The 23526-nt window shown below is 33.3% G+C and overlaps 1 protein-coding gene across 1 annotated transcript; it reads left to right on the top strand.

Moving 5' to 3' along the window:
* The first annotated feature begins 16379 nt into the window (after nucleotides 1-16379).
* Nucleotides 16380-22379, top strand: LOC137813778 (protein DETOXIFICATION 21-like). Its single transcript, XM_068616201.1, has 8 exons — nucleotides 16380-16791; nucleotides 20193-20734; nucleotides 20906-20992; nucleotides 21167-21223; nucleotides 21317-21555; nucleotides 21693-21811; nucleotides 21890-21976; nucleotides 22077-22379. The coding sequence occupies exons 1-8, from the start codon at nucleotides 16540-16542 to the stop codon at nucleotides 22152-22154; spliced, it is 1461 nt and encodes a 486-aa protein (XP_068472302.1). The 5' UTR covers nucleotides 16380-16539; the 3' UTR covers nucleotides 22155-22379.
* Nucleotides 22380-23526: the final 1147 nt, after the last annotated feature.

Raw genomic sequence — 23526 nt, 5'->3', positions numbered from 1 at the left:
GGCAAATCGTCAACGGAGAAGGATGAGGTGCCGAAGAAGGAAGAGAACAACGAAGGTGAGGATTTAGCCGAGCACCAAAGCTACAACGAGAGCGGGGCTAAACAACAAAGAAGATCCCTGTGTGCACATCTCAAGTCCGCCTAAATCCCCATGTCGCCAGAGGAAGGAGAAGGGACTCGTTGATCTGGGGGATATATCCACACTCCAAAGGCGGCGATCCGCGCGACTAAGTGAGAAGGTACTTGCTCCTCCTCAATCTCTGGGTTATTTATAATTGCAATCATCGGTTATGTGTTACAGGCATCAGGGTTAAACCACTGGAATTGTGGGAAATTGGGAAGGAAGCAGGGCTAAGATGCCATAAGGAAGAAGGGGAAGTGGTTAAAGAATACACGTGTATGGAGGACAAAGATGTGGAGATTGTGAAAGGGGAGCAGGAGGGTGATAAGGATGGTCCCTCGTGTTAATTATAAATCTGAACATAAGAGGGTTGGGGGGGAGGAACAAAAGCTAAGTATCTGAGACATATCATAGCTAGAGAGGAAGCGATGTTTGTATGCATTCAAGAAACCAAAGCAATACAGTTCTCGGATGCCAGATGCTACTCACTATGGGGAGAGAACAAAGTTGGATGGTTGCATTTTGAAGGTGATAATGGGGGTGGAAGTCTTTTATCTATGTGGCACAAAGACGCTTTCTCATATGAAAGCCATGAGATGGGGAAGGGGTTTATAGTCGTTTATGGGAAGCATATCAAAACAAATCGGAGGTGTGTGGTGGCTAACATTTATGTCGCATGCTCTTTGAGGGAGAAGAAGGTCTTATGGGGGAACTGACGCGCATTAAATCGGTATCCCAAGATAAGATATGGTGTTTGTGCGGTGATTTCAATGTTGTAAGAAGGGTAACTGAAAGGCAAGGTGCAAGGGCAAGGGATACTCAATCAAGTGAGATTAGAGACTTTAATGGGTTCATCGAAGCTAACCTTTTGTTTGAATTACCTTTTGTTGGAATGGAATTCACTTGGTTTAATTCCAATGGTTCGACCAAGAGTAGGCTTGATAGAGCACTGGTAACTGAAGACTGGATGGAAGTTTGGCCCATGTGCAAACAGTATGTGCAACGTAGGGAAGTCTCTGATCATTGTGCATTGGTTATAAAGTTTGTGGAGAAGGATTGGGGTCCCAAACCGTTTAGAACCATTGATGCTTGGCTGTCAGAGAAAGGTTTTCTGGAGATGGTGAAGGTAAGATGGTTGTCGTATCCAGGTCAGGGGTGTAGCTTTACGAAGGCCAAAGACAAATTGAAACGCTTGAAGGGCGATCTAAAAGAATGAAACAGGGACGTCTTTGGTAATATTGAGAGTACAAAAAAGAGGATTCTACAGGAAATTGAGGTCCTGGATAATCAAGATTGCAACGAAGGCCTAGTGGTAACCGAAAGGATAAAAAGGGCGGAATTGGTTAGCTGTCTGAAGGAAACGGATAAAAAGCTTGAATCCCTATTCCGCCAAAAAGCCAGAATAAGCTGGCTTAAGAACGGGGACTCTTGTACAAAGTTTTTTCACTCAACTCTGAGATGGAGACGTAGGAGGAACGAAGTTAAAGGTGTGGAGGTGGGGGGCTTATGGAGTGAGGAACCAAGTACAGTGCGCTATGAAGCAAAAAAGTTGTTTGACAATAGGTTTAAAGCAAGGAAGGACTTAGGGGTAAGACTTGATGCGGTTGAATTTAAGTCCTTATCTGAGTCAGATAACTTGGGTTTGCTAGAAGGGTTTACCGAGAAGGAAATAAGGGATGCGGTGTGGCAGTGTGAAGGTTCAAAAAGCCCCGGACCTGACGGATTCAACTTCAATTTCATTAAGAAGAGTTGGGAGTTTGTGAAGGAAGAGGTTATGGCAGTGATGAAGCAGTTTCACGAAACAGGGTATATTCCGAAGGGATGCAATGCATCTTTCATTGCACTTGTACCTAAAGTAAGAAATCCTGTCAATCTTGACCAATACAGACCCATTTCTCTAGTGGGAGCCATTTACAAGATTATATCCAAAGTGCTAGCCGGAAGGATCAAGAAAGTACTCCCCTTGGTCATAGACGAGTGTCAGTCGGCTTTCTTGAAGAACAGAGGGATTTTAGACAGTGTGTTGATGGCTAATGAAGTGATTGAGGATATCAGAAGGGGTGGAAGGAGTGGACTGTGCCTAAAAGTGGATTTTGAAAAAGCTTATGACTCGGTTAAATGGGAGTTCCTATATGATATGTTACAGAAGATGGGATTTCATAGTAAGTGGATTAGTTGGATCAGAGGCTGTTTGGAAAGTGCGTCTATCTCAGTACTAGTTAATGGGAGCCCGACAGAAGAATTCAAACCAAAAAGAGGGCTGAGACAAGGTGACCCGCTTGCTCCTTTTCTTTTCTTGATTGTAGCCGAAGGCTTGGCCGATTTAGTTAGGCAAGCTAAGAAGGCTAACATCCTCTCTGGGCTTAAGATTGGTAGAAAAGAGGTGGAGATTAGTATCCTTCAATTCGCTGATGACACTTTGTTTCTCTGTGAGGATTCATTCAGCAATGTAGTAACCTTAAAGGCTATTCTCAGGGGGTTTGAGTTAGCCTCAGGCTTAAAGAATAATTTCCACAAGTCTAAGCTTGCTGGAATTAATGTGCATAGAAACAATCTCCTATGTTACACAAAGACTTTGAATTGTGCTCAGATGGTAGTACCGTTTAAGTATTTGGGGCTCGAGGTGGGAGGCAACCCAAGGAGGAAAAAATTTTGGGAACCGGTTATTAAAAAGCTGGAAGGTAGTACATGGAGAGGGAGGTACCTATCACTGGCAAGGCGTATCTGTGTAATTAAATCGGTTCTCACAGCAGTTCCTCTATACTACCTATCTTTATTCAGAGCACCAGAATCGGTCTGCAAGAACAGTACCAGTATTCAAAGAAGGTTCTTATGGGGATGGGGGAAAGAGAAGAAACCGATCTCTTGGGTGAGTTGGAAAGTCATATGTAAATCAAAAGAGGAGGGAGGGCTAGGTCTTACAGACATTCGTGAGTTTAATTATGCTTTACTAGCCAAGTGGAGGTGGAGGTGGGAGGAAGGGAGATGGAAGGATATTCTAGAGTCAAAATATGGAGAAGGAAGACAGGTCACACAATCAGCTCTAAAATTGTAGTCATGGTGATGGAGGGATCTTGATAAAGTGTGTAAGGAGGGAGGAGGAGAAGGTTGGTTCCAAACAGAAATTGGGTGGAGATTAGGTTGTGGTGATAAAGAAAAATTTTGGGAGGACGTATGGGTTGGGAACACTAATCTCAAAACTGTCTTCCCTAGACTGTTCTCAATTTCTAGTAATCAGGGACAGAAGGTTGCAGAGGTAGGTGTGTGGGAAGGGTCTGAACAGAAATGGAATCTAAGGTGGAGGCGTGCCAGGTTCGAGTGGAAATCGGTGATGGAAATGGATCTTGCAGTGTATATCTCTAGGACTACTATGAAAAAGGAAGAGCAAGACACTAGGGTGTGGGGGAATATCGAACAGGGGTGCTTTTCTGTGAAATCAGCTTATGCGACTTTAGCCAAGAGAGGTAGTGGTCGTAGTGTTGAAGTTTTCCAGTTGTTGTGGAAGGCTAAGGCCTTTCCCAATGTCTTAACTACCGCATGGAGGGCCTTGCTGGATAGACTACCAACTAGAGAATGCTTGAGTAGGAGAGGAGTGACGCTGGATTCCACCCTTTGTGTACTTTGCCAAATCAAGGTCGAATCTTGTCAACACCTCTTTATGGAGAGTGATGTGGTTGTGCGGGTGTGGGAGTTATGTTATAGGTGGATTGGCATCTTATCTGCTCAGCATAATGTGTTGAACAACCATTTTGAAAGCTTCTGTCGGGTTCAGCTTAACAAAAAGCAAAATATGGTTTGGAAAGGAATTTGGGCAGCTCTTGTATGATGCATTTGGGAACATAGGAATGCGGTTGTCTTCAAACAAAGTGTAGTAGACGCAGAAGAGGTATTACAACAAGCACAACTCAAATCGTGGCTTTGGATGAAGAATAAAGCTCACAGGTTTAACTACTCTTTCACATATTGGATCTAAAATCCAATGCTTTGTATCAAGAGTTATAAATAATAGGGATCCCAAGATAAGGGGTCGGTGAACAATCAGATGGTTGCTGGTCTACTCTGTGTTGGGAGGCTTGTATCTGGTTTCTTACTAAAAAAAAGGTGGTCCTTATCACTGCTGTTCTGGTATACATATTCTTGGCTACAGGTGTGGAATTACAGACTGGACAAAGCTGCGTTGGCTCGGGTTCTTTTGTAGTCACTGTGAAGAAGCGACAAGGAAGTGCTTTTACTTTTGTAGCTTTGGCAATACGTAAGGAATGAAGGAATAAAAATTTCGTGTTGTTGCAAAGGTTGGGTACTGATAAGGCTGCAAGTGTTAAAGTGGGATGCTAGTTCCGTTGGATTAGATGGTTAATGGGTCTTGGAGGATGCCACCTAATTGAAACCATGAACGTGGCAGCGTGGTGAGGTGCAGGAGTGTTAAGGGAGAGTTGATGCATATCACCAACCCTGTTGTAGCAACACTGAACCATGCAGGGGCGGTTGTTGGACAGTACCTGAACAGATTTTGGGTTCGTTGTTGCTGATAGGTGGCTTATTAGTTTGCTTGTTCACTATGGATGGGGTTTGTGCTGGCTGGAGTAGGGTGAGTAACCACATGTTGCATACAAGGGCCATACTAGACTTAGTGGATACGAGGTAGGAGCATGGGTATACGAAAGGTGCATATGGTGTGATGCCAACTTTGGGTTGGGCAGGGTAGAAGGATGACGCAACAATGGGTCCTGAAGGAATGCAGAGGAAAAAGAAGAATTGATACACTGATAATAGTAAGCTGGTTGATTGCATTGGTGTTGGAGTTCTTGATGGTTGGTTTCCAATTGACTGGTTCGAATTTAAAGCAGCAACTGATGAACAACAGAAGCAGGGAGTTGCTGTTATTTTTGTCTTGATGTGCGAAACATTGGAATTGGCCGTGAAGATATACCCAGGTGCCTACACTCTAGCGTGGTCACCAGTTGGTTTTGTGAAGTGAACATAAGCAAGATTGTATAGGGTGGAATCATTATCCAACAACGTGTTACAGGAAATCATAGAGGAAGATACTATGAGGGAGCGTTGGAGGTCTTTCATGCTATTGGTTGTTTTCCTTTTTAGTTGTTCGATAGAGCCAATCACTAGTGTAAGGCTTCTAGTTTTCTGTAATTATCAGCATTGCATATTTTCCCTTTGTGGGATGTTGTGTTAAGTGTAAAAGGGTTGGGATACCCCTTTTGTATCCTTTTAATTTATATTCATTCTTTGCTGATAAAAAAAAATATAGACTTCTCAATTGAACAGTAATACCAGGTTCTTTAGGCTATACTTAAACTTGACCAGTAAAGAAGCAACAATTAGAGAGCTAGGGAGGTGTAGTGATGGTAATTGGGTATGGAACTTATCTAGGAGAAGGAATTGATTTGAATCAAAAAAATGGAAGAAAACTTTTATTGAAAGGAAGAACACTTGGGAATGGTTAGATGACGATTCAAAAGGGCACTCACTCAAATCCTCATATGAAAAATTACAAAGACAATCATAAGGAGGAATACATTGATATGTAAAAAGCTTCTACAGCATTAAGGTTTTCCCATCTCCACAACACTTTGCTTAGAGGGTCTTGCTATATAGGGTGGCAACAAAGGAAAAACTTATACGTAGGGGAGTTTTAAGTGATAGTATAATGTTCACACTCAGGTGTTTTATATCCCTTTCAAGATTCTTGTAATTGTACTTTCATTAACTTGTAAAGTGTGTGAAATCCTGGAAAGTAGAGGGTGTTCTGACTTGAGGTGTGTGGTGTTGCAAAGAAGGTGAGTGGGTCTTGTGGTTTTCAAGGTCACCTTTTTGTGATGTGTTGGTGTAATCTGGATTTGATTACTAGTGAAACTCAGAGGTTGTTCTGAGAACTGGATGTAGCTCAAGGTTGAGTGAACCAGTATAAAATTGTTGTGTAAATCTCTCTATCTCTATCTCCTTATAATTGTTTGTGTTAATTTTGTTTTTACTGCTGATATAAACAACCGATTAAAATGCAATTTCAATCGGTTAAAATTTTGAATCATTGGTTGATTGCTTTCCTTAATTGCTTATCTGTGATTGTTTGATAATGGTTCATTCTTAATCAATCTTTGCGAAAATCTTTGACAAACATAACTCACATTTCACACTACTAGACCACCATATAGACTTCTCAATTGAACAAGGATAACTTGCATTTCATATTGTTAAACTAGTGTCTAGACTTTAAACTAAACAAGTTACTCAAGGACATCAAGACAAAATGCTATAACTCACATTATTATAACATCACAAGCACATCAAAATACCCACTTTGTTAGCCAATCATTAAGAGAATAGAAAGAACTTCCTGTAAGAGAAACCTAAACACCACAACCACAACCAAAATATGAATCTTGTGATAGAAGGACCTCAAAGAAGTACGTGGGTGTAAGCTGGGTGTTATTTTGATGAAAATATATAGTGAAAATTAGGATCAAAGGCTAATATATTATTTTGGGAGGATAAATGGATTGGAGAAATACCACTTAAAGATAGGTTCCTTAGGCTATACTTAAACTTGACCAGTAAAGAAGCAACAATTACAGAGCTAGGGAGGTGTAGTGATGGTAATTGGGTATGGAACTTATCTAGGAGAAGGAATTGGTTTTAATCAAAAAATGGAAGAAAAATTTTATTGAAAGGAAGAACACTTGGGAATGGTTAGATGACGATTCAAAAGGGCACTCACTCAAATCCTCATATGAAAAATTACAAAGACAATCATAGGGAGGAATACATTGATATGTAAAAAGCTTCTACAACATTAAGGTTTTCCCATGTCCACAACACTTTGCTTAGAAGGTCTTGCTATATAGGGTGGCAACAAAGGAAAAACTTATACGTAGGGGAGTTTTAAGTGATAGTATAATGTTCACACTCAGGTGTTTTCTATCCCTTTCAAGATTTTTGTAATTGTACTTTCATTAACTTGTAAAGTGTGTGAAATCCTGGAAAGTAGAGAGTGTTCTGACTTGAGGTGTGTGGTGTTGCAAAGAAGGTGAGTGGGTCTTGTGGTTTACAAGGTCACCTTTTTGTGATGTGTTGGTGTAATCTGGATTTGATTACTAGTGAAACTCAGAGGTTGTTCTGAGAACTGGATGTAGCTCAAGGTTGAGTGAACCAGTATAAAATTGTTGTGTAAATATTTTTATCTCTATCTCCTTATAACTGTTTGTGTTAATTTTGTTTTTGCTGCTGATATAAACAACCGATTAAAACGCAATTTCAATCGGTTAAAATTTTGAATCATTGGTTGATTGCTTTCCTTAATTGCTTATCTGTGATTGTTTGAAAATGGTTCATTCTTAATCAATCTTTGTGAAATCTTTGACAAACAATTCACCCCCCCCCCCCCTCTCTTGTTTAAGCCATCAATTCTTACATTAGTCACCTTTTCATTTTCTATAGGATAACTCATAAAGTTTGGAGCATGTGTGAGAGGTGGGTAGGATAAATACAATACGCTCTAACTAACCTCGAGTCCATTTTAACATTTTTACTTATTAGGCCTTAGTGAGAGAAGAAACATGTTTAGGAGGTTTATGTTGATATTTATTATTTGGAGTATATGGTACTAAAGAAACAATGTGTTATTTAGTTAAGGGAAAGTTGGTGCAAAAGAGATGTTTTACATGGCCCAATTGAGCGCTTGTGTATGGATGTGTCACAAATTCTTAATGCAACCTTTTCATTGACAATATGGTACCAATGTCCAATTATGTGTTTGGAATAATTGAAATAGCATACAAGAGAATTAAAGGGTCATAAGGACTTGTGTAGTTAAATACATCTTTCTATAGTAAGACCTTGTTTGATTATGTAAGGAAAACCATATAACAAGGAGTGAGTTGGAAAATAATATTAGGACATAGTGCTAAATGGAGGATCTTACTATAAACGAATAAAACATATAATCCTACGATGGATTAATTTTTAAGTTGCACGGGTAGAAAGTTGTGTGTTAGAAATGAACATTAGGGCACAAGTCCATATATGATCTAGATAGGTAAGCTAGTGTGAAAAAACTAAAAATAGGAAGATGTAGTAAATGAGGTTTGATGTAGGTATAGTGAACATGAAGATATAATCATTTGGGTTGATATAGCAGGAGTAAAGTATAAGGGGGCTAATAGGCGAGAGGTTACAATGGTACAATGGATAGTGTATGTTCTCTAGATCTATTTTGTAGGTACTCATACATAAATTGGATGACAAAAACTAACCATTCCTCATGTAAAAGAGGAATAGAGGAGTGTTGTGTCATTAAATAAGGAATAACTTCATTAAACCAAGAGAGGGGTGAATTGGTTTTAAAATCTTTTTCAAAAAAATCTCCTATCTTGAAATTCATTTATAACTTCTTTAAGATATAAAAATTGAACGCAATTATTAGTTGAAACAAGACTGAAACAAGAATTGGTTGTAGTATAAAAAAATTCTCTTATTTAAGTTTCTTTTAAAACAGTTTCAACTATGCAATTAATTTGAGAATCCAATTGATATAAGAATTAGAAAACAATACAAAGAAAGAGATAAAGCAAGAGAAAGATCACACAACACACACACACATATATATATATAGTTTTAGATTCAAGTTCAATCCTTAGTTTTTCATCCTTAAAAATTTGGTTCCTACTAATCAAATGTTTGAATAAAGCAACACAACAATTACAAACACCGAGAGAATATCAACCTCAATCAACTCTTGATAACAAAGAGGATATATGCATTATCCACTTTTGAACTACTTCAAGAGGATCTAGCCTTATCCACTCTTTAATCACTCAAGAAGATTTTTGCCTCATCAACTCTTGCAAAAACAACCAACAATAAACACTCCAACAAAAACAATCTCAATACAATACTGAAAAGACTCCAGTAAGTGTACTGAGTGAGAAGTAATAATTTGTCCTTAAGGATTGATATCGAACCCACAAGGACCATTATTTAAAATCCTAATAATAGCATTCACTAAGTATAAGAATATGTACAATAATTTGATTTGATTTGATAATGACAATAGTTTGCATGAAAATTAAATAAAAGAAAAGTAAAGTAGTAAAAGATTTCAATTAAGAAAATTGGGAATGGGGTTAATCCTTCTCACTCGTATGTAATTTTAAACATAAAATATTCCATCTTGATTGACATTGATAGACATATAAAAATCATTCATATCAATTCCTCACATACAAAATTATTAAGAGAGTCTCCTAAGTATCGATTCCTCGCATATTTATAAAAACTCCTTATCATTACGAGCAAATGTTATAAAGCAATTAACATTTCAAATTTTTTCCTAGTATTAAATATGTTAAGCATTATCATTTAGGTCAGATGCTTGGAAGTACTTTCCAGTCAAATTTAAGGATCAAACTCATGAATAATTTCAAGCTTTGAGAATAAAATGATAATATCAATCATCAATCAAGAACTAAATAATATAGATAAATATCACCTCAATACATAAGAGTTTGAACAAATTACTCCCAACCGTAAAGAAAATAATTAGCCACTCTCCATTATAAGCATGGACCGCAAGAAAAGAAGATCCAGAGCGTTTCTCCTTAACGGTTGCCTTCTTTAAGGTTTCCTTCCTTTGGTTCCTCCCAATTATGTCTAGACTTTTTCCTCACGCCTTCTATTTAACCTAATTGGGCTTGGGTTAAGTGACATCTCGCTCAAGCGAAAAATTGCCTGCTTAAAGAGTTTCACGAGAAAAAGCCCAACTTTATATTTTCATCTTGTCTTTAACTTGTCCATTCTCCTTTAGTCCTTTTATCTCCATTTTCCCCTAGATTCATGAAATTAATACAAAATTGGGAATAAATCATTCTTATTCATCTTATAATCCAAAAATATGTAAAAATATTCAAATTCCTAAATTAGAGGTTGAATTATAACACTATTAACAATTGAAGCTCATAAGGGTTTATCTTTTTGCATGAAATATTACTGAATTATGACACTTATCAACTCCCCCAACCTAAAATCTTGCTTGTCCTCATGCAAAGTAAATGAATATAAATAAATCATATTTGAGTTCAAAAAATCAAAAACAACTTTATTTACTAAACAACCGGTTAAATTAGAAACTTATGGTGCTTCTAACTTCAAATATTTCATCTTTATTGACATCGATACACATATAAAAGTCATTCATATTGTTCTTGCCGGTTGACTCCGAAGACAAGCTCTAGCTTCGTCTATCTTTGTTAGAATCTAGTCTTCCCTTTGTTACGTTGGAATGCGGCTTCGTTGAGACAGAGGGGACCCTACCTGTTGATTGCATTCCGACGATCAAGTTAGTACATGGATTATAAGAAACAAGAAGTAACTAGTTTCAGTCTTAGAAACAACCTCCCTTTAAACTGGGATCTCAAGTCTCTTTGATAGCCTACCTTTTGTAACAACTTTCTATGACGAGAATCTCATCTCAACTGAAAGCGTACTCAATAGGAAAATATTATGTTCAAGAGCACATTCTCTTAGTATCGCAATCGAACACAATTTTTCCTCACTAGAGTGCATAAAATCATAACAAAATAACCACCAGGGTACCAACTCATGTACTAGCATCAGGGGTCCAATCTGTTTCACATAGGCACCATCAGCGTGTCGCTACACATCATACATGCAACCTAGCTTATCGTTCCCTAACACACATGGGCTCAGGTTTAGAGAGAACGTTTTACTTGTACTAGACCCATATGCATTAAGCGCACCCCTAGGTCCATTACTACCCCTTGCTGGCCGCCTAGGCCTTGCACACGAAGGGTTACATTAAGTATACAAAAGAGAGTTAACACACATATCTGGAGCCAAATCACATGGACCATCAACTTGCCCAAAAGCCGAGCTGACCTGTCTAATGCAGATGCTGAGCTCCGACCAGCGAGCACTGAGCTCTAAGCGCTCTGGTCCAGTACACATATCGATTCTTCGCATACAAAATTATTAAAAAAGACTCTGAAATATTGATTTCTCGCATATTTATAAAAACTTTTTATCATTACGAACAAATGTTATAAATATGTTAAGCATTACCATTTAGGTTAGATGCTTAGAAGTACTTTCCAATCAAATCTAAGGATCAGAATCATGAATAGTTTCAAGCTTTAAGAATAAAATGATAATACAAATCATCAAGCAAGAACTGAATATTATAGATAAATATCACCTCAATACATAAGATTTTGAACAAATTACTTTCAATCCCAAAGAACTGAATATCCAAAGTGTTTCTCCTTGACAACAACCTTTTTTAGGGTTTTCTTCCTTTAGTTTCTCCCAATTATGTCTAGGATTTTGTCTCACGTCTTCTATTTAACCTAATTGGGTTTAGGTTAAGTGACATCTCGCTTAAGCGAAAAATTGTTTACTTAGAAGAATTTCACGAGAAAAAGCCCAATGTTATCTTTTCATATTATCTTTAACTTGTCCATTCTCCTTTAGCCCTTTTGTCTCCATCTTCCTCTAGATTTTTGAAACAAATTTTGAATAAATCGTTTCTACTCATCATATAATCCAAAGATATGTAAAAAGGTTCAAATTCTTAAATTAGAGGTTGAATTATAATTCTATTAACAATTAAAGTCCTTATGTCCTTATGTGCCTATCTTTTTTCAAGAAATATTACAAAATTATGACACTTATTATTGACTACACTTACAAGTTCAGCTAATGAAAATAATTCCTCATAAGTAACTACTGCTATTGCACTAGTTGAGCAGCATTTGGTGAGAAAAGTTATTGTTGTTATACTGCACTCATGGTTTTGTGTAATTATGGAACTTCACCTATGTGATATATAGGAATATTTTCTTGTTCATAGCACAACTTCTTATTCATATAGATTTTTCACCATCACACATCTTAAGATATACATAAATGTAATTACTATATTAATATTTTTAATTTTAAATAATGTATTTTATTCATTTTGATTAATAAGACAAAATTAATTTTTACCAATAATAATTTCGAAAAACGTATTCAGATATGTAATCTAAAATAATGTAAGAAAAAAACTTATATTTAATCATGTTTTTTTTAAAAAAAATAGATAATAAATAACAAAAATAAGCTAACAATTTTTAACCTCGGATAATTAATTTATTGATATAATTATTCAATTTGAAATGAAATATTTTCATCTCAAAATTCAAATATGTAATTAATTTAAATTATAACTAACTTTCAATACATAAATATAACTTCAAATTTAAATATATATCAACTAATAATTTTTAAAACATATCAATTAAAAACACATTCAACTTAAACTACAAACATATTCAACTAAATTACAAACTTATTCACATAAACAACTGTAAAATAAATTAAAAAAATTAAATTTATAATAAATAAACACATAATAAATAAAGAAAAACAAAGTATAAATTTAAATTACGAATTTAAAACATAAACAAAATATAAATTGAAAAAAAAAACATACTTGGAGAAGAGAAGAACAAGAACACAACAAGGGAGGAAGAAGAAGTTCTGCCTAAACAATTTCCACCAACAAAACACCTGAAAACACCACATTTTATTAAAAAACAAAGGAACAATCAAGAAAAACACAACCTGCAAAATCTGAAGAAAAAAAACTATGAACATAACGGATTATGCTATGCCTTAAAAACACAACTTAATCGAATAGTCAAAGTTTTCAACACCATAACTGATTATGCCTTCTATTACAAAACAAACCTAATCGATTATGTACATAAGTTTTACAACATAATCGATTAAGCTCAATTTAACACACCACAAATAACCGATTAGACTCTAAAAAATAGCACATAATCGATTATGTATTCTACTTAATTGATTATCAACTATTTCTCATGACATAACCGATTAAGTGTCCTATGATTTTTCAATGGTAATCGATTAGGCAACGTAAAAAATCATCTCATGGCTAACCTGATATCGAAGTTGCAATTTCAACTTAGTGTCGTTCGCACTCTACTAACTCACGAAACTCTCCAAGGTCATTGAAGCATGCATATGTATGTTTGAATGCAGATGTGTGTTAATGCAACATGTGTTTCATAGAAGCATGCTTATATAACAGGTCTCGTGAATCATCTAAGTTATCTATGACCTAACCTATCTAGACATGCATTCATCACGTTTAACTTGGTCAAAGAGATTACATGTGCCAAAGTCGGGAATCTTTGAATGGAATCACTATGGTGCATGGCAGTGTATGCATGGCAACAATCTGATATCAATGAAAAAAAAGTGAAGAAAAGGGAGGGCACAATGGTAAAACACTGATGTATATGTGGCTTTCTCTTTTCTCACTAACAAAAATCACCACTCCATCGCTTATATTTTAGATGTTAATTCTATCAATTTCTATCATCTCATTCCTAAGATTGCTCTCATGCTTTGTTTGAATTAAAGAGTGAAAAGTTGAGGGTGTGAGGGAGTGGAAGAGTGAGGGTTTGAAAAAAAGTGTAAAGAAAATTTGATGTGTTTGAATTGAGGTATGTTAGAGTGGATGTAAGAAGAAAATTTATTGAAATAGGTGAGTAATCTGATAGTTGTGAGAGTATTTTGAATTATTTTTAAAGGTATAAAATGTAAGTTTACAAATTTATCATTTTAAAAAAAAATATTTGAATAATGAAATATAAAATATTTTTGTGTAGATTTGATTTAATTAAAACTTTATATATTATTCTCTTTGAATAATTTAAAAAAAAATACAAGTTTCTTATTATTTTTACAAATTTATTCTTATATTTAAAAAGTAATTAAGTTATTTTTTATTTTTATAATTAATAATAAAATTATTATAAAATTTATTTATTTTATATAAATAACTATACTTATTTTTATTATATTATATTAATAATATAATATTTGATAAAAATAAAAATATTAAAATAAAAATTATTAATAATAATATTATTTAATAAGTTTATTTAATTATTATTAATTTATTTAATTTGTATTATTATTTTAATTAATATTATTATTTTATAAATTAATTTTAAATATTATTGTTATTTTAATATTTAATTATTTATATTATTAATATTAATACATCTTGTTATAATATAGTTATAATATTATTATTTATTTTATTATTATATTATATAATTAAATTATATTATTATAATTAATTATATAAATTTTATAAAATTATTAGTATAATTAATTTTTTTAATAATTTTAGTTATATATTTTTATGTTTTATTGTAAGTGCAGTGGATAGTTTAAAAATAATAATAAATGTGGAGTGTGACAAACAACTTTCAGTCTCCTTTCATTCACTTCTTTCCTTTCCCGCCCTTCTCCTTCCTCCCCCTTCTCCGTCTGCTGATTCAAATAGGAAATACTAATACACACTCACTTCCTTCTGCAGAAAGATGCCCCAACTAACAAAAAAAAGAACATAAAATGTAAAACATTGATTAAAAAATGGCTATGAAAATTGCTTGCATATCATCTCTCTTCTAATTTTTCTTAAATGGTAGAAACCGAAGAACCTTAATTCCAATACCATTATTCGTCAAACCCTTAATGAAAAATCTTCCACCTTTTCAAATCACCATTTTCAAACAAATACCTTAGAATCTTAATTCAATTCTTAGGATGTAAGGTTTAAGATTTAAACACAAATTTAAAATTTATCAAACAATTTCATTTTGTTTAAACTTGCTGAGTAGGAGTATTGTAAAAAAAAAACAAAATGAAGTACTAAAATTCATTTTAAAAAGCGAGAGACCAAACTAAAAAAAGAAAAACACAAATAATAAAACGACGTTTTGTTTTAGCAATTCGGCCAAAAATTCATAAGACAGGTTTTGCTTATCACTTTAAATTCTTTTAAAAAATTAGCTAAAATTTACTGTTTGCGTGTCTCACATTTCCTCCAACATTTGTAGTCTGACCAGCCACCCTGCCAACCCCTACTTCTGTCCAAATTAACTAAGCTTGAGCGCAACAAAAAAATTAAAAAATGGAATGACAAAAAAGAATAAAAAAAGTTGGTTTGCTAAAAAATAAATATGAAAGATTATAAAAATAGACATTATTTAATTAAAAGAAGTAAAAGGGAAATAAAATAAAAATATTTTTTAGTGTATTTAATTTTAAAATTATTTTGCATTATTAATATTTATTTTATCGTTAATAATTATTTATTTTCATTAGTGATATTATTAATTATTATTATTAGAAAGTTATTAAAAGAAAATTGATTAAAAATTATGATTTAATAATAGATATTTATATAAAAAAACTAAAATATTTATTGTATAATTACATAAAAATACACTATTAAATTATTGTTAAGTAGACTTTTGGAAATATTTTACTGTATATGAAAAATATCCCATCTGTTCTTTTAAAATATTTTCATTTTTTTCTTTCTACCTGTGTTTGTATCACACCAAACTGAGAAGTTTGATAAAATAATAGGTTCTTAGGGATCCACGTAAAACCCTTCTTATCCATTCAACCCAACTCTATTATTTTTATTTTTCTTCATGATTAAGAAAATATTTAATTTAATAATAAATATACCACACTTTTACATAGAAAGCAGCTTTTTAAATCTTTACAAGACTTCGATAACGTTAAATTAATTAGAAGTTATTTAAACATCTTAAAGGATGAAATTATAAAACTGTAACAAAATAGGGAAGTTCAATTTTATCACGTCTTCCCTTGTTTTTACCATTCATTTCGATTGTATACTTGGGTTGTATAAAAAGAGTGATTATACACCGAGACTGCTCTCTCTTTTTTATATTTATCCTACAATTTTTTTTAAAATATTTTATAATAAAAAATGGATGTAAGATAAATGTAAATTTTGAACAATAATATAAATTGTAAAAAAGAAAAAAAATTATATGCATACATGGCTTACACGTCGCATGTGCTCCAGTGGCGCCTATATCAAACACGTACGTAACGTAAAATTTATGACTTGAAAACGACGTGAAGCAGTATCTGCTCAAACTTTAAGTATTTGCATTGGAAGACGATACTATTTAATACTATCACTTTTTTACACTCTTACTTAAGAATCAATAATATTATTATTTTATTTTAAAATTTTATTTGCTTTTATTTTATTAATTAAATATAATATTTTATTATTAAAAAAGTTGTAAAGTAAAAGTCAGACCTAAAAATGTTCTAAAACAATTATTATTTTTTCATATTTGTTCCATTTTTGAAACCTTAGCACTTAGCAGACACTCGGTTGTTTGTTGTTTTTTTTTTTATTGAAGTCACGTGAAGACTTTATATATAAAACCAAAAGTTCTAGGCTATACTCATTCACTCTCTCCTTGGCTTTGGCTTTGTTCTTCCTTACACTAGCTCTTGAACCAAACCAAAGAAATGGAGGGAGATCAAGAGGAGAAGTTGCTCATCAAAGAGAAAACATCAGAAGAGGAATCATCGTTGGTGAACAAGGTGTGGGAAGAGAGCAAGTTGATGTGGACAGTGGCAGCACCAGCCATATTCACTAGGTTTTCAAGCTTTGGTGTCACTATTATAAGCCAGGCTTATGTTGGTCATATTGGTTCAAGAGAACTCGCTGCTTTTGCTCTTGTTTTCACTGTTCTCATACGCTTTGCCAATGGTATTCTGGTACGTTTTTTGGTTAAATCTTCTTCTAACTGTTGTGGATATAGATCTTGAAAGTTGAAAGTACAAATTTTCAAAAACGGAGATGAAAAAATGTTTGATGGAGAGAGAAAGAGGGGATAGGTGTGAAGTGAATACTTTTACACATAAGTACTTAATTTTGGAAATGAAACAACAAAATAAAATGTTGTCTCTGCCACTAATTATCTATTTTTTCTACATGGATACTTAATTAATATTTCAGTAACATAATCACTCTGTTCGTTTTGAATATTAAGAAAAAAACAGTTTTGATTTCAAAATGAATTTTAACTAATTCTATATTTTATTTACTGGGCCTACTCTTAGATGTTCTTAGTTTACCTGAAGTTTATTGTAAGTAACCATCTTTTGTTTTTGCATAAGTTTAGACAAAAGTTAAATAGAATATTATTAATTCCCTTCTTAGATTGATCTATGTTATAGTAGATTTTTAAAGTTTATTTAATTTTGTGAATTGTGTAAAAAAATTTATTTTTTTAAAATGAATAAAATGTAAATTTATAAATTTATTTTTATCTTTAAAAATATACGAATAATAAAAATAATTAATTAATTTATATATTTACTTTTATAATTAATAATAATAATATTATTATATAAATAACTATATTTATTATTATTATTATTAATTATTATTTATTTTTATTAATAATATTATTAAATATTTGATACAAATAAATTAACAGTAATTTTAACTTTTTAATTGTATTATGTAAATTTTTAATAATTACAAAATATATTATAAATTAATTTTAATTTTATTTTTAATTATTTTGATCGTTATTAATTATTAATTATAATTTCTTAATTATTGTTATTATTTTATAAATTTATTATTTATATTTTTTTATTATCATTTATATGTTTATTAATATTTTAGTAATTGTTCTCGTCCGTTTGGATCGAATGGAACGATTTTCGTTTTTGACTTGTCTCCAATTAGTCCTTCGAGGTACTTGGTACTCTACTAGGATAAAGGGAACTCTACTTGTTGATCACACTCCGACGATCAAGTCAGTGAGAACATATAAAATAAATATTTTGTTTCAGTCTTAAGTATGGAGAAACAATGTATCTTTTATCCCGGGTCTCAAGTCCCTTTTTATAGATATCCCTCCAATAGCTTTATCTGATGAGTGTATATACTGAACAGAAAGCATATAATCATAATAGATAAACATTTTGCTTACGTGCATATTTATTTTCGAGTGCTAACAACAAAAAAATACTCTACTCGTAGGCCACCTTTAATCTCGGGTGTTTGCTACTTTATTCCCAACAACTTTTATTTAAATTTAATTAGCATATATATTATAACCAATTTGAATGTTCTCTCTATTTTTAATTATTTTTTTTTGAGCTGACCACTAATATCTGGGTCGAACTCATGACCCGTTTTTTGGGTCCAAAACTGAGCTGATCATACCTAAATGTTTAGACTGAGGTCTCGAGCACTCCTGTCCAAAACACAAGTTCCCCAGGCTCGAGTCAAGTTCGACTAGGTGAAGAGGCTTACCAGCATTTGGCGGCTAACATGACGTTTTCCTAGTGGGTAGGTGAGGTGCGTTATCGAAGCGTTTCTTGACAAAACATTTCACCACATTAAATCTAAGACATCCACGTGGCATGCGCATCAACGACTAGGAAGCATTAACACTTCATCTCCTTCTTTCAAACAATTAAAAATCCATGTCTACCTCATTTACTTGCTACGCAATCTCTCTTCTCCCCGGAACTCTCGTGCTCTAAAAACCTCTCTTTCTTTCGCACTTTTTCTCCTCCATCATCATATAATGTATTTTCCTCCACTAATCTCTATTGGCAGATATTTATTCATCTTACCGATTACATTGCCTGAACTGTGATTTCTTGTCAATTCGTCTTCTCTGCTTGGCTTGAACTATGCTTGTATCTTATTTGTGTTTATGCTTTTGTTCTAGCTATTTTTGCAATGGATTACGGTTTATTGTGTCCCTCGACCAAAAAAGAGCTTCTAAAAGAGGTCTCTTATCACACCACCCATTTACGTCTTAGAGTTAAGAGAAAATGGGTGTAACATGAGCAAAAGATACGAGGGTAATGTAAAAAACGTAGAGTGTAGGGAGGGTGAGCGCATCTGCTGTGACAAGTGCGGATCCTGGTGGTCCATTTTGTTTCTTTTATGCCACGTTTTTCAAAAGGTTCTCTTGCGTCTCCCTTTCCTGAACCTCTCCAGTAGGTCCATGTATCTCTTATTGACGACATCTGCCTCCGTAATACATTCTGGCTCTCATGCCGGGATAACGATTGTGTAAGTTCTCCTTTGATTCTTCAAACTACTCTCGTAGCATTTTCGTGCCGTCTTCTAATCGGACTTTATGGTAATCACCCCTCCTTCAGGAGAAGGCAGCTTCATCTTCATATGGGTTGTTGAGGCTACCCACCCAAACTATTCAGGGAAGGTTGCCCCTAAAACAAGTTGTAAGAAGAAGACGCGTTAACAATGATGTATTTGATGGTAATCGTCCGCTTTTATCGGAGAAGGTCATCCTCAACCTACCCTCACACTTCTACCTGATCTCCCGCGAAGTCGACCAAACATCCATCGTATGGCCTCAACTGGTTAGGGGATAACTGCAAGTTAGTGAACGTTCCCCAAAACATTACATCAACTTAGCTCCCCTGATCAACTAAGACTTTGTGCACCTTCCGCCCTATAGTGACAACAAATATCACCTCCAAATCATCCCCGTCTGGAACCATGTCTTCTAGGTCATAACTCATGAAGTAGAAAATGGGCTAAAATATATTTATAATAAATATAAAATTATTCAATAAAAATAAATATTTTTTTTACATCAAATATTTTAAATAACTTAAATATATATATATATATATATATATATATATATATATTATTCAAATATTTTTAAAAATAAGAATAAATTTGTAAATTTATATTTTATACATTTTAAATAAACTTTTCTAACAAATTCACTCTAACCTACTTTAATTCAAACAACCTCAATTTCTTTATTTTTTCTTTCAAATCATTTCAAATTGACTCAGTCAAATCTTCACCGAATCCAAATCACAACCTTAATGATTTTAACCATTATAATTAGTCAGTCAGGAGTTGTAACGAAAACAAGTAGATTAATTATTGAAATGGGATTATAGTACATTAAAAAGTTTGAGCAGAAGGTTGCGACCACCTGCTATGACAATATTCAAATATTCACGTGTTTCCCCCAACAACAGTTTGGCTGCAAATGCAATATATTCAACAAAAATGTTTTGGAACCTTATTGTTATGGCAATTACAAAATAAATTTTTATGATAATAACTTCAGTTATTTGTGTGTGTTAACTGGCTATTGCAGTTAGGAATGGCGAGTGCATTGTCAACACTTTGTGGACAAGCATTCGGTGCAAAAGAATTTGATATGATGGGAGTGTATCTTCAAAGATCATGGATAGTTTTATTCTCAACTGCTTTCTGTCTTCTTCCGTTGTTCTTATTCACGAGCCCAATTTTGAAGCTCCTGGGTCAAGATGAGAACATAGCAGAAGTGGCGGAAACCATTTCTCTTTGGTCAATTCCAATCTTATTTTCTTTTATTGTTTCCTTCACTACCCAAACGTTTCTGCAATCTCAAAGCAGGAATACCATCATTGCATTCTTGGCAGCTTTCTCATTAATCACTCATGTTTCACTCTCTTGGCTTTTGACAATGAATTTCAAGCTGGGAATTCCTGGTGCAATGCTTTCAACAATTTTGGCATCCTGGATTCCCAACATTGGTCAAGTAATATTTATCACCTGTGGTTGGTGCTCTGATACATGGAAAGGTTTATCATTTTTAGCATTCAAAGATCTTTGGCCTGTTGTCAAGCTTTCCCTTTCATCTGGGGTCATGTTATGGTGAGCTTTCTTCTTATGAACTACTGGGTTAAGCTCTTTACAAATGCCATGATTGCTAGGTTTTATTTTTCAAAACAAAGTTCCTACATTTCTGTCAGACAATTTATCCTGAAAAAATAATCGTAAACATTTATATGTCTTCCTAATTTGAAGCTATGGAATGTTTTACAGTCTTGAGTTGTGGTACAACACAATATTGGTTCTTCTAACGGGCAACTTGAATGATGCAGAGGTCCAAATTGATGCTCTATCTATATGGTATCCATTTTCTATTAAGCATTATTTACTTCATTTGAATTCACGAAATTACGAGTGATACGCTAATACTCATCAAATGGGGAATGTTATTTCTATGTATTTTGTATAATAATAAAGGATTATTGAAAAAGCTTTTCTCTTTGATTTCTTAAGATCAATTTTCATTTTTTGCAGCCTCAATATTTCTGGATGGGAAATGATGATATCACTTGGTTTCATGGCTGCTGCAAGGTAATCATATTCTTTCCTCTTTCTTGTGTTCTGATCAAACACTCTTTATTCTTATGTTGTTTGTTTACCATGAAATATTAACTTCATCTGCAGTGTTCGAGTGGCAAACGAGCTTGGGAAAGGAAGCTCCAAAGCTGCAAAGTTCTCTATACTCGTGTCAGTGCTTACATCGTTAGCCATTGGATTCTTTCTCTTCTTATTTTTCTTACTCTTAAGGGAAAAGCTTGCATACATATTTACCTCAAATGAAGAAGTGGCCAATGCTGTTGCGGACTTGTCACCTTTGTTGGCAATCTCCATTCTCCTCAACAGTGTTCAACCTGTACTCTCAGGTTCTCTTCATCAACATTTGGTTTAAGACTAGAGTTCCCATACGAAAAAAAAATCAAAATTGAATACTGAAAACGGACAGAAAAGCAAAAGTTAGAAAAGGTTGATCTTGAACTTTGAAATTGTGTGATTTGAACAGGAGTGGCTATTGGAGCAGGGTGGCAAAGCTCTGTAGCATATGTGAACATAGGGTGTTATTATGTCATAGGTATTCCTGTTGGAATGGTGCTTGGTGAGATTCTCCATTTGCAAGTCAAGGTTGGTATTGTTCTCATTCTCATGCTGCATTTGATTGGTGTTTCATCTGTTTAACGAAACTTATTTCATCTTTTGTAGGGTATTTGGATCGGAATGTTGTTCGGAACATTTATCCAAACTCTACTGTTAATTATAATAACATACAAAACTAATTGGGACGACCAGGTATTTGATTCATTACCTCTTCATGATTCTTAATTCTAGATTGTCTCCTAAGAACTTGTAATTATACACATGATGGATGAATCATTATGTCACTGCACAGGTAATTATAGCTCGTCATCGAGTTAACAGGTGGTCGAAGGAGAGTGCTGATCCTGAAAGAATTACATCAAATAATTAGTAGTGATATTAACCATCAGTATTAGTTATAAGAAACTTATTGATAACACTATTTTATATAATTTAAATCGTTAATAATGTTTTTACAATTATAAAGGAAATGAAGGTATTGGTTAGGGTTATCTAACTACTATTGATGGTTAAATCCAAAACCTTGGATTCAGTTTTGTAGTACTTTTTTGTTGAAATGTTGTTTACTCGTAAGAATGCCAATTTGCTTCGATAAGATCCTTGAATTTATCTATCACTACAACTACTACTTTTACTTCTTTGTCTACACATAATTTGTATTCTTTCACTGATATGATATCATATAAAGCTAATAATACTCATTAAATAAATTTATTAAAACTCACATGATTTGTATCATTATAAAGCGTTTTTCATTTATTTTTTCTAATTTAAATAATTTTACTTTTCAAGTTTTTAAATTTTTAAAGTAAAGGATATAAGGATGTTGAAGTTGTGATAAATCAGATTTAGCATTTGTAAGAAATAACTAGAGAAGAAAAACACCATAAAATGACAATGACATTGTTAATGCATTGACACATGACAGCTAAAACACATAAATATTCCAAATCAGAACGAGAATCTCAATTCTTATTACTATTAATCATTCCAACTTCTTGAAAAAAATGACAGCCACATGCCACTCATGAATTAACTCACTCCAATGTGTTGATTTCTATAATATTATAAACTCAAAAATGATTTTAAAAAACTTTAATAAATGATTTCAATTAATCTTCCCTTATCAGAAGTTCCAGCCTGCGACTACTTTTTAATATACTTTTTTATTTTTATTTATTCAATTAACTTTTTTTCCCTTTATTTACTAAAATATACCATAAAGTGTTGAGATAATTTGTAAGGACATTCCAAGGGCTTTCAAGCTTGGATAGAATTGTTGTTATTTTGTTTTAGCTGTACTTCTCTTCAACTATTACAACACCTTTTATTCCCTTGTTCATCCCCTCCCACCTACACAAGGTTGAGAGGTGAAAATTTGGTTGTATACAAACCAACTTTTTATTTCAATATTCCAAATTTTATTAATGATATATTGTCTTTTTTACAGTCGATTTACTGCTTTTTTTTTATATATTTTAAAATATTTTTTATTTATTTTGAGGTCTTTTTTGTTTCTTTTAAAATATTTTAAATTAAATTAATATTTTATACTATAGATATTCTAATATATTTATACTTTTAATGTTAGAATTAATGGCCTAAAAAAGACGCGGGCCAGTTTTAAGAACAACCGCTGGGTATTTCACTAGTAATCGTAGATTACAAACACACAAAACCACAAAGAGGTGATTTTGATAACCTAAGAAGACTCACCCTCTTTTCCTTTCACACAACCACAG

This window comes from Phaseolus vulgaris, chromosome 1, assembly GCF_000499845.2.
Source record: "Phaseolus vulgaris cultivar G19833 chromosome 1, P. vulgaris v2.0, whole genome shotgun sequence".
Lineage (NCBI taxonomy): Eukaryota > Viridiplantae > Streptophyta > Magnoliopsida > Fabales > Fabaceae > Phaseolus > Phaseolus vulgaris.
The sequence above is the reverse complement of the archived record's forward strand: the minus strand, read 5'-3'. Positions and strand labels throughout refer to the sequence as shown.